The 12,553-nt window shown below is 46.4% G+C and overlaps 1 protein-coding gene across 1 annotated transcript in view; it reads right to left on the bottom strand.

Moving 5' to 3' along the window:
• The window catches only part of LOC120409381 (sodium- and chloride-dependent GABA transporter 1-like), a 36,826-nt gene extending 24,477 nt beyond the window's left edge, over nt 1–12,349 (bottom strand). Inside the window, exons 1-5 of the mRNA XM_039547386.1 lie at nt 12,012–12,349; nt 8,471–8,602; nt 7,493–7,593; nt 1,459–1,568; nt 870–1,002 (exon numbers count right to left, since the gene is read on the bottom strand). Of these exons, the coding sequence (XP_039403320.1) occupies nt 870–1,002; nt 1,459–1,568; nt 7,493–7,593; nt 8,471–8,602; nt 12,012–12,249 (714 nt within the window). The 5' untranslated portion in view covers nt 12,250–12,349. The remainder of the gene's footprint in view (nt 1–869; nt 1,003–1,458; nt 1,569–7,492; nt 7,594–8,470; nt 8,603–12,011) is intronic.
• Nucleotides 12,350–12,553: the final 204 nt, after the last annotated feature.

Raw genomic sequence — 12,553 nt, 5'->3', positions numbered from 1 at the left:
TTTATTGATCACATAAATTGGAGCCTGCACCGAAAGCAGTGGAATTGCACAAGTGATGAATTTGGGCCAAAGAAGTCAGAGATGTAACCAATTTAAGTAATCTAGCCCTTATTTTCTAGTGATTTGCCTTGCCTTTCTTTATTTAAATGATTCAAGTAATGTTAGTTTACCTGAAGGTGCTTCACCCACTTTTCTTGAGAGACTAATTCACAACCTAAGAAAGTTTACTGTAAAGAATTTTTTTCTGACATTCAATCTAGATTACTCTTTTCTTAATGTCATCCCATTACTCCAAGTTACATCCTACATAATATATCCCAGTAGCACCATTTTACCAAACTAAGCAATTTCTCAGGTGTTTCTTTTTTCTGGTGCTGGTCTGTAATGTTATACACTAGGAAATAGCAATATGTTTCTGTTTCAAAGGTCATCCTCAAAACTCAAAGTCTGAGGTGAAAAGAGACCAGTGATTCTGGATGCTCAATTTCTGATCCCCTAAAATGACCTGAGTTTCAGAGAGCGGGTGCTCAGGGAGGGGCAAAGGCCCCTTTATGGTGTTTCAAGTTGGGCTTTGAATGTCATTTTTTAAAAGCTTGGCTTAAATCTTTCCAAAAGTCTGAAAGTTCAATACTCAGTCCGGAGATGTTATGGTTAAGAAGTATTCTCTATGCTTAGAATACCGCAACTCCTGAGGCAATTTTTACCACTGTGAAAGGTAAAGAATTTAATGGCACACACTCCAATTCTTCCTTGCAACACAGAAAACCCTAATTACAGGCACTCAAAATTAAATCTGGAGGACATTTCACCATGAGAGATGAGTACAGAAATAAAAGCCAATACTGTATTGCTTGATTATTACAAAGTACCTTTCCAGTCCACTCTACTCCTTTCCAGATGGAGAAATAGACCAGAACCCACGCTAAAGCGAGAGTGCCTGCTAGGGGCCAGCGGATGTTACCTGGCTCCCCCAGGCCACCTGAGATCTGGTGCATGTTCCTCCTGCAGACAAAAGACATGGAATTAGAAAAAGGTACAATCTACAGAGACTGAATGATTTGAGATTCCAGACACAGGCAGAAGGAACGAAGGATGGGGTGAGCCCAGATGCGGGCAGAGGGCACAAAAGGTGGGTCTGAGTCCAAACATTGGCAAAAGACATGAAGGTCAGAAAGAAAATGAGATATAGTGTGAGGGACTGAAGGAAGAAGGATGGATGATGGGATGTGCTTTGACCCTCATTGCTCTGTCTGAATGTTTAACTGCACATGAACTGGACATTTAGCAGGAATGCCCCCTCTGGAGACAGACAGCACCCATTCAGCATGGTCTGATAAACAATTTCATGCCACCAACAGAGACTTTCAAAGCTACTCTCAAATGGATGAGCAAGAAGCCCCCATGAATTGATGAGATGGTCCCTGTAGTGGTGAAACCTGACTTAGGCTGCAGACGTACTCCCAGAACTCGGTCACAGCGCTGGTCAGGTTGGTGGTATCATTGAGGGAGTAGTTGGAAAAGCATCTCTCTGTGTTCCAGGCATTGCCACAGCTTTGCCATGGCAGATCCTAATGGGAAGAGGAAGGGGAGGATACAATTAGGGAAGCATGGCTCAGTTCTGTTCTCAAAATGCTCTCTTCTGTCAGTCACGTATCCCCAATGCATTGCCCTGTTATAATTTAGAACATACTTGTTTGTTAAGCTGCTCCCGGCTCCATTTGAATTAAAAAGTCACATTCTAACAACAGGATATTCTGTGGGTTGTGGTGAGGGAATGTGAGGACTTCCTCGAGGGTAGGGGGTGTTCAGGGGGTGTGGAAACATGAGGCGGGTTGGGGGGCAGGGTAGGAATGTCAGAATGTTCTGGGGGGACTGTGTAAACAGAAGACTGGGTGGGTGGAGAAACTAAAATGTGAGGCCGGGTGAGCAGGGTGACTTTTGGAACATGAAGATATCTGAGGTGTGTGGGGGGAACATGGAAACACAGGGATAGGTAGCTGAAGCCATGAGGGCATGGCAAAGGGGAGGGATGTACCAAGTATGGGGTGGGACTGTGAAGCCATATTGGTGTGGGGAATGTGGGTGACTGTAGGAAAGTGAAAATGCATTGGGTGGTAGAAGGGACCTATAGAATATGAGGACTGCAGGGAACATCAGGACATGCTGGGGGGATTGTGGGGAACATGTAGACATAGGGGGTGGGAGAGCTCAAGGATGTGATGGGGAACTGTGGGGAAACATGAGGAGTGGAGATCCCAAGGTCATGTTGTGGATCACAAGGACATTGGGAATATGAGGATGTACTGGGCAGACAACTGTAGGGAAAGGAGGACTGTGCCATAGCCCATGTGTAACATGAGGGTGTGCTGGGGACCTGGGAAGAACACTAGGATGTACCTGAGGAACTATGAGGAATATGAATAGGCTCTGTGATGTACTGTAGGGAAGACAAGGATGTCCTGGGGGTGAATAGCCAGAAGCACCCGAGTGGGACTGTGGGGAATGCAAGGATGCACAGATGTCTGTACATTGGGAACATGAGGGTGCACCAGTGGGGAGTGTAGAGGGAATGCCAGGGCATAACTGGGGAACTGTGAAGAATGTGAGGTTGTGCTTGGGAAGGCAAGGATGTGCTGGATGGACTGCAGAGAATGTGAAGATGTGATGGAGAGGGCTCTGTAGGCAGCAGAAAGATATGATGGAAGGAGGGCTGTTGGGCATATGAGCCTGTGCCAATATAAGGTAAAATATTTATGCCCGACCACCACAAAAAATCAAAGTTTACATGAAAGATTAAACCTTATTTATAAACTTAATACTATTAAAACAATATTACATCAATGGCTTCAGAGAGACATCCATACTTTGTCCAATTTTATTAACTTCATCTGAAGGTTTTTCTGGAATGATTTATCTAGCTTTCTATTGAAATTATCTACTCAAAATATAGCAGCCTATGCCACTAAATGTACAATGGGCCTGATCCCAAGGCCACTATAGTCAACAGCAGTCTTTCCAAGGTCTTCATAGGCTTTAGCTCAGGCCCTGTATAAAGAAAAGCAGAATTCTGAGCCCATACAAAGCATCCAGCATTCAGTCACAGGGACTGATTCTTTGATCCAAATGGTTGAGACAGGCCTACAGGATCCCAAAGTAATTTTGCACATAGTTCCTAGTGCAGCATATGGGCAGGTATATGGTCTGGAATGTTTGTGATGCATCTGAATACTGGCACAAAACTTCTTGTAAAATTATCTTACTTTCAGAAGGAGGTTTTGCTCTATTGAAAAGTGATTTATTCACATTTCGCTCTACATGACTCCTGGATAAGGAACAGTAGGTTCGCTGCAATTTAAAAAGAAGTATCTTTTTTGGAAAGTGGATAAATACATATATATTAAAATGAAGTATGTGCGCGCACACACACACACACACACACACGCACTTTATCTTCTTGATAGAATTAGTCGATGGAAATGGTAATTAGTTAGTGATGTTTGGTGCCCAGATGTTTGGGAACCCATCTTGAGACACTTGAAAGGATTCTGAATGTCAGAGGCCAGGAGCTCAGGAGCCAGACTTGCTAGTCACTTTCCAGAGTATTAGTGAAAGTATTCCTTGAAATAATATCAGGCTATGATTAGGGCAATATCAAAACCTTAATACAATGACATTAATTGCTTAAATATTAAGTATTTAAAATTGCTTGTCACTAATTAATAGCTATTAATTAAACCAGGCACTCTCGTGTTGCTTTTCATCATTAGATCTCAAAAGTTCATTGGTTGCAGGATAGCATATTTATAGTAACTGTAGCTTTTTGTTAGCCTCACTTGCAACTAATGGTTTGATTTATTGAACAAAAAATAAACATATGGCTGGAGTTTGAAATATTATTTGTCCCTAGATTTATACGATTAAAACACCAATCTGTATTGCACTTGAAAAGTCAGGATTAAGGCCCCAATTCAGCAAAGCACTTCTGTGTGTGCTCACATCACTCCCTACTCAGCAACACACTTAAACACCCACTTAGGTCCCATTACAAATACTGGCTGATTTAGCATGTACTTTACTGACTTGATGTGTTAGGGCATGTCTACACTGCAATGAAAAACTCGCAGCACTGAGTCTCAGAGCCTGGGTCAATTGAGTCAGGTCACTGACACTCAGTTGAGTCAGGTTCATGTGTGGCTAAAAATAGCAGTGTAGATATTTAGGCTCGGGCTGGAACTTGGACTCTGAGACCCCAGAAGGCAGGAGGGTCTCAGGGCCCAAGCTCCAGCCTGAGTCAGAACATCTACAGTGCAATTTTATAGCCCCACAGCCAGAGCCCTGGGAGCCTGAGGCAACTGACCATATTCATCCCTGGTCTATTCACTTCAGTGGGGTGATCCCAGGGAGGAATATCTCTGGGTAGGACTATGATAAGGAGTTTCTGTTGTGGCAGAGGTGGGGGATTGCATGGTATTTATGTAGAACTGATTAATGAAATTGTTTTTAATTGTTCACTTTATTAATGTAACTTCATAAGTAAAGTTTTATGAATGAAACAACATTCATTCATAAAACTGGTTACCCCACGAACTGGCTAATTGACAATGAAGATGCTTGTTAGGAGCCATCTTCTGCTGTTCAGTCATCTGCCTTTTTAAGTTTCACTATCAATCCAATTCCTGCTTAAATCACTGAGACTTGCACTGTTTCAGTATTGTAACTTCTGTTCACCATGTATTACACTTGCCTACATTGTAACTTCTGTTCTCCATTTGCCATATTGTAATGCAAACCCCATTTTAAAACTCTTACTCCATTTTGTAAAAGTTTGCGCCAACCTTCATTTTTGCAAACCCAGCTGTAATCTTATTTTTTGCAAACCCTGCTGTAATCTTATTAGTTTAGTTTAGATGTGTGAATGAGGTATGGATGGATAATGGAATCAGCCTCCAGCTCCAGTGTGTCCTGATGAAATAGAGTTCAAACACCAATGGCTGAAGATGCAGACAAGAGCCCTAGCAAAGTAAAAAGTGTCCACCCTAAAAAGAAAAGGTACAATAGAAGGAAGATCAAAGCCGGGTCCAAGGCTGAAAGTCACGCCTGCAATTGATGAGTGATCAGTCACCAAACCCAGAGGCAGCATGACACAGCAAGACCCATAGACTTTGAATTCAAACTAAAACCTACAAAAAGGATGAGTGAGGGTAACATTCTGCTGCCAACATGGAAGGGCATCAGTGCATGCCCAGCAGAGACCCAGCTAGTCCTTGTGCCCAGCTTTCCTGGCCAGTTAGCCGCCACAAGCTACGAACTCAAGCTACATTCAGGACTGGTAACTATCAAGCAGCTGCAGAACATCTGATGGATGGGTGTGTGTGTGTGTGTGTGTAAGGATTAAGATATTAGTTATTGGTAATAAATCAAATTGTTATCGTAATAAATGTGGCATCTTTGTCTTGCCCCCTGAAAAGATCTTGTGTAGTTTTGTCTGTATAACATTTATTTATTTTTGTCCCACTTTATCTTACTCTAGACGTGGGCCTGAGCTGCAAAATTCAGACAGGGGTCTGATTTAACACCCCCTTGACCCAAATTTTGGGGATGCTCAAGTCTGAGATTTTGATTCAGACCCATCTCCACTTAATTTAAAGAAAACTGATGGTGTAGCTCTGATAACTGTGAGCTCCTTGAATCAAAATCACAGATCTTCTACATTGAGGCACATAATGATCAGCTTTATTGGTCATGTCTGTACTGCCTGGGTGCGTAGGCAGCACTGACTGAACTCCCAAAGTCCTGCTCCAAGGTGTAATGGGCTCAGGATGAAAGCTGGGATGCATCCTCTGGGTGCAGACTCTTCTTTTGTGGTTGTAAGGCAGGGGGCCATATCTGGATGGGCAAATTGTATGCAGGGCCATGAATATAGGGCTGGGGCAGGGGGTTGGGGTGCGGGAGGGAGTGCAGGGTGTGGGAGGGGGTGTGGTATGCAGGAAGGGGCTCAGTGCAAGGGGTTGGGATTCAGGAGGAGTGCAGAAGGGGGCTCAGGGCAGGGGATTGGGGTGCAGGAGGGGTTCAGAGTGCAGGATCCAGCCCAACGCCGCTTCCCTCAAGCAGCTCCAGGATGATATCGGCACAGAGCAGGGCTAAGGCAGGCTTCCAGCCTGCCTTGGCCCTGTGCCACTCCCGGAAGTGGCCAGCGTGTCCAGCAGTGGCTCCTGGGGGTGGGGCAGGTGGCTCCACCACACGCTGCCCTTGCCTGTGGGTACCACCACCAAAGCTCCCATTGGCCGCGGTTCCCTGTTCCCAGCCAATGGGAGCTGAGAGAGGCGGTGCCTGCAGGCGAGGGCAGTGCTCGGAGCCCTCTACTCCTCCCTTCCCACAGGGGCTGCAGAGTCGTGTTTCCGGCCACTTCCGGTGTGGGGCCAGAGCAGGCAGGGAGCCTGCCTTAGCCCCGCTGGCAATCCCATGGGCCGGACTGAAACCCTGAGGGGCCGGATGCGGCCTGCAGGCCATAGTTTGCCCTCCCGTGTTATAAAGTCTTGTTCAGGAACATGTAGGGGATCTACCTGGACCACAACAACTGACACTTGTACACATTCCTAGTGTGGGGTTAAGAGAGAACAACAAATACTGCAGGTGTTCAGAAGGCACTGGAGACTACACACAAGAACATTTTGACAAATGGCTTCACAGATGCTGGAAAACTTAATCAAATAAAAACTGAAGCTGGACTGAACAATGGTTCATGTACAACAATTTAGCAGGCGGGTCTAAACGAAATAGAATCTCACAGGACCCATGGAATTATGTCTATAGATTGCTAAGGGAGCTCTTCTCAGCCTTTAGATTGATAAGAATGGTTCAGTTGTGAAGAAATGTACTTCGGACTCGAGGCTCCATTCTGATCTTGTATACACTGGCACAAGGCCCCGATTCAGGAAAGCATCCCGTTGCAGTCAATGGGACTTAAGCCTATGCTAGAAGTCATTTGCTTAAATGCAGTCCTGTTTAGGGGGTAGATGTAAGCGTGTGCTTACGTGCTTTTCCACTGGAATCAATGGAGTGGGAGCAGTGTAACTGGAGTCTAATTAAGTTCACTACCAAGCCCATGGTAATGAGACAATCTCATGAAGAAGCCATTTTAGAACACGTCGCTATTACCGTGACTGGCACTTTCTGACTATGACAGACAGAAAGAAGAATGTGAAAGGCTGTGGGGCAGAGGGACAGATTTCTAAGATTTATAAAGGGAACATATCCCCTAAAAGAACACAGCACACAGTAATGCAGATCAGTTGATGTCATCATAGGATGTCTCAGCAACAGATCCAGAAGCAACATTAAGCGAGCCCCTTTGCACAATCTGTAAACTGTATATTGTGTATTTCATGGCACAAACAGCAAGGAATGTTAAATTCCACATTTCACGAGAGAAACAGGAACAGCCAAAATTACACAGAGCCAATTAAGGTTTATAGAAATGGCTGAAACTCACTGCAGTGAAAGAGTTGAAGAGATAGTACAGTGCCCAGGCAATGATGACAATGTAATAGACATTATCCCAGAACGAGAGAACCACAGCAGCCAGGCCCACTCCTAGGAGAGAAGAAACAGAGCATGCTCAGCACAAGCCATCCAAAGTCTATGGAGTTATACTGAGCAGATGGATACAAGCCTCCTATGCTGAAGTGGGGACGGCAAGCCGAGAAGTGACTGCACAGAGGAGAGGCGAAGGTTTGTACACCTAGGAAATGTGAATCATCTCACAGAGATCAGTTAGTGACAGCGCACGGTGCCTCAAGTTCACTGATCAGCCAATGAAGGCTTGTGCGGATGTTATGCCTCTCTCCCATGTTTCAAAGATTGAATGGTGGTGTCCTTCAGTATCCTGCTAGCAGAGTTGTACGTGTGGAGCTCTATGAAAATCAAAGAGGGGGAACCAGCTGTATCTCTGCCTGCTCCTGTACTTGAATTAGTCTCTCTTAATAAAAACACTTATTCTAATTCACCGCTAGCCTCTCGTAGGTTGTTACTGTGAACACAACAACAACAGGTTTACTCCCAACTGGGGGAGAGCCAACCTTCTAGTGTACAGTAAACAGGGTTCTGCTGGTACAGAGCAGCACTGTCCTCCCCACCAACTTACTGCATCTCATGTTAAGTACAATCCTGCTGGGCCAGGTGGCTCCGTTCAGTCGTTTGCCTCCATCAAGGCAGTGTTGTCTACCTGAGTGTTTTGTCACTATCAAAGGTCATTCAAACAGAGAGCTGGAGTGTTACTGATGCCTAGACACCATGGTGAAGGGGACCTTAAAAACACCATAGATCAGCTATAACAGTCTCCAGGGACTCACCACCATTTCCCCAAGGGCTTATGTCCCAGTCCCTGAGGTGTTGCTTCCCATTCCAGTAAATGGTTTCAGCTCTAAAGCTAGATATATGGCATCAGCATCATGGACTTACAGCACAGTACCTTTGAACATGGGCGCTAATTTCCAGACCCCCAATCCGCCAACAGAGGTATACTGGCCGAGAGCTGTCTCCAGCAGGAAGACAGGAATCCCAGCAAACACCAGCGTCAGAAAATAGGGAATCAAGAAAGCCCCTGGAAGAACAAACAGCTGTTAGCAGCACGTTCTGCAAGGTCTCATCACCACAAGACTTTTCGGGGCCCTGGCCACCTTTTCTCCCCAAGAAATGTAAAGCTCAGCTCACAGTTACTGCACAAATCCCTGGGCTCACATTGCAGTCCCAATGCTCTGTTCCAGCTCCAGTTCTCAAGCAACAATGCCACCCCCAGCTTTGATCCCTCTGTTCGATAGTGAACAAGGTTTGTTCCATGGTGGCTGTTTAATTACTATTTGGACAGTATCTTTCTCTATCACTTCTTCCTTCTCACATCCCCATCACCTTTGCCCTATCACCCATGTGCTGATCTGACTTATCAGTCTAGATATTTATACCACACTCATCAACGTGATATCTGAGACCAAGGCAAGAAAACAGAAACAGGAACTGGTAGTTCATGGGCAATTTGTTCTCTCTCTCCCCACCAGCCCAACAGCAGACAGGAGACTTTGGCATTAGCCATTAGTTCATTTGTTAGCTATTGTGTTATTGTCACAGAAAAGGTAGGGCAAACCAGCTGGGTCTTGCAGCTGGACCTGCTGGCAGCGAGATTTGAGGTCAGTTGGATTTCTTGAGGAAGGCAGTTCTGCGGCTATAGGATGGCTGTTGAGAAAGCTCAGACTCCAGCTTTCGCAGGTCTAACACAGGTTGTAGAGAGGTCCATTGCCCTTAGGATGGATGCTGTCACAGAGGGTCCTGATTGTGGAGAGAGTGGTGATTGCTCAGCTACCTCAGACCCAACCGTCTGAGCTCTGAAGATTTGTACCATGACTTTGAATGGGAACTCTGTTTAACGAGGAGGTAGTGACATGACTGGAGCACTGCAGTGATACATTCCCGCCTCCCAGGGTCACTCAGCAGAGGGCTGCTGCATTCTCGATTAGCTGGGTCCCCCCCACTCCCTCAGAATTTGCATCTTCAGTCTCAGCTATAGGGGTTTGCAATAATCAAGCCTGGACAACCTGAAATAATGGATCACTGTGGCTGGGTCCATCTCTGACACTATTGGGCTCCATCAAACCACAAGGGAAGGCTCTGCAGAGACACATGACATCAGTCAGGACTGCTGACTCAGTGGGTAAACAGCTGAGGCCCAACGGGAACTGGATAGACAGCTGAGCCCCACAGGGGGAATTTGGCTTCAAGCCCCTTTACATGCGTCTAGGGCAGTGATTTAGGAACATAAATTGGCAGCAATTGAGTTATGAAGAAACAGCCATGCTGAGGTGCCGTGACTTGTCTGAGATCATGCACCCACAGTGTGGCAGAGCCAGCAATAAAAGCCACCTCTCCCATCACTCAGCACTGCCCCATAAAACCATTATTCCTTATGAATTGACATAAGAAAACAGGAACAGACGGGAGAGACACCTGGGCCACCTCACCTGGTCGCCAACAGTAGTCGGTGCCTGATACTTCAGAGGAAGCTGGAAAAGCTCATAGCGCACCTAATTGTGTTAGGTGAGCTATTAGGAAGAACTTTCTAACAATAAGGGTAGTTAAGCACTGGAATAGACTTGCAGGGGAGGTTGTGGAATCCCCATCTTTGGAGTTTTTTTAAGAACAGGTTAGACAAAGACCTGTCAGGGATGGTCTAGATTTACTTGGTTCTGCCTTGGTGCAAGGGGTTGCACTAGACCATTGGTTCTCAACCAGAGGTCCATGGCCACAGACACGTTTCAGGGGGTCTGCCAAGCATGGCCGGTGGTAGGCTTCCTAGGGCCCAGGGCAGAAAGCCAAAGCCCTGCTGCGTAGAACTGCAGCCAGGGGCCCCGAGCCCCATCACCCGGGGCTGAAGCCAAAGCCTGAGCAACTCAGCTTTGTAGTGTGGGGCCCTGGGCAACTGCCCCGCTTGCTATCCCTTGACGCCAGCCCTGGCTTTTGTATGTAGAAAAAGAGTTGTGGCACAGCTGGGCCATGGAGTTTTGATAGCATGTCGGGAGAGGTCTCAGAAAGAAAAAGGTTGAGAACTAGATGACCTCTTGAGGTCCCTTCCAGCCCTACATTTCTATGATTCGATAATGTGCTGTGGTGGAATTTCATGGGCAGAGTATTGTCTAGTGGTTAGTGTAGGGGACAGGGAGTCAGGACACCTGTGATCAGTTGGACGGGTCTCTTTTCCCAACATGCAAACTAGATGAAACACAAAGGCAATGTCAGACATGGGACAACAGTACAGTAAGGAAGGGGTGGGAGAGAGAGCTCATGAGAAGGACAAGCAGGTCAGAGAGGAAGTGAGTTTTTAGGAGGAATTTAAAGGAGCGGGAAAAGAAGACTGGTGGCCTAGGAGGGGAAGATTTTTCAAGCACAGGGGGCAGCATGACTGGAGGGGGGGGGAACCAAGACTGGGAAAAGATGGAGTAGAGGAAGTGAAGAGGGTGGGGAAGGAAGTAGGAGGAAATGAGAGCCTAATGACAGCTGGAGTTGAGATTATTGGCAGTGTTGGAGGTGAGGAGTAGTTTGAGCTGGACATGGTAAGGGATGGAAAGCCAGTGAGACAAGTGGAGAAAGTGAGTGACATGGATGAAGCAGTGAGAGAGGAAGGTGACGTTAGCAGCAGAGCTTTGACAAAAATGGTGGGGAGGGAGGAGAGGACTACAGAAAATCGAGGCCATCTGGATACTTCTATGACCACCATCACTGGGGTATCTTAGTGCCTCAATCACTGGTGGATTTTATCCCCATGAGCCAGGCTAGTACAAACAGCCTCCGTTTCTAGAGACAGAATGGAGCACAGGATAGATTATATGACTTGCCAAAGGCACAGGAGTCTGTGGCTGAGCGGGGAATTCAATCCAGTTCCCTTGATTCCTAGTCCAGTGCCCTGCTTCCATGAGACCATCACGCTCACACACTTTAAGAGCTCACCAAGGTGAGGCCAAGGGATTTAGCCAAGGGGGCAGTAAGGAAAAGAGGGATTTTAGTGGAATTGAAGAGTAAGAAGTGATAGCACTTAGCAAGACACTGGATAGATGAAGAAAAGGGCTCTATTTCCAGCTGTGCCACAGAATTCCTCGGTGACCATTGTTAAGTCACTTAACTTCTCTGTACCTCAGTTTCTTCACCTGTAAAGTGGGGATAGTAATACTAACTTCTCTCACAGCTGTGTTGTGCGGATTAATTCATTCATGGCCCTATGATCCATCTGTGAGTGAAAGGCACTGCTGTATGGAAATGCAAAGCATTACTATGATTTCTTCCTGATGTCAACTGGCAATTGGCTTATGCTGCCTCAGTATATCTGATGTGGTGAATCGTGTGTACACTGAGGGCAGGACGGGAGGGAGAAGAATCAGTCAGTGTGCAGACAAATTTCAAAGCACTAACTACACCCTGGGGTGGAGGCTGATGTAAAGGAAAACATGTGTTTAGCATTCTATGCTCACCTCCTCCATTCTTGCCACAGAGATATGGAAACCGCCAGACATTGCCCAGCCCAATGGCGTAGCCCACGCAGGACAGCAAGAAGTCAAATTTGCCCTTCCAAGAACCTCTGTCTGGGAGCTCCTTCATCTTCTTGGTGCTCCCATCTCCTTGGGCGATTGGCTCAAATTCCTCAATGGCTGCCTGCTTCACCTCGGAGTGCGAATTTAGCTCCACCGACGTGTTGTCAATCTTCCCCATCGCTGCTCACAGTTACTGCATGGGTTGGAGGGGCGGGAATGACACTCTCAGTCCCAGCTGATCTCAGATTAAATGGGACCAGTGGGTTGGACAAAGCTCCTGCTGGTACTTCTGAGGAGAAAGTAGAGGGAGAAGTTGTTCTTTGTCCGAAACAGTGGGATAGAGACATAGGACTATGAGCCACATCCTCCTGAACGCTTGTGGACTGACTCGTTGTACAGCCTTCAGCAAGTCATGCAAACTTCTCCGCACCTGTTCCCCAGCTGCCCCATATCACAAACCCAACAGCAAAGAGCTCATCTGG

This window comes from Mauremys reevesii, linkage group 1, assembly GCF_016161935.1.
Source record: "Mauremys reevesii isolate NIE-2019 linkage group 1, ASM1616193v1, whole genome shotgun sequence".
Lineage (NCBI taxonomy): Eukaryota > Metazoa > Chordata > Testudines > Geoemydidae > Mauremys > Mauremys reevesii.
Note: the sequence above shows the minus strand (reverse complement) of the source record. Positions and strands in the feature narration are given on the sequence as shown.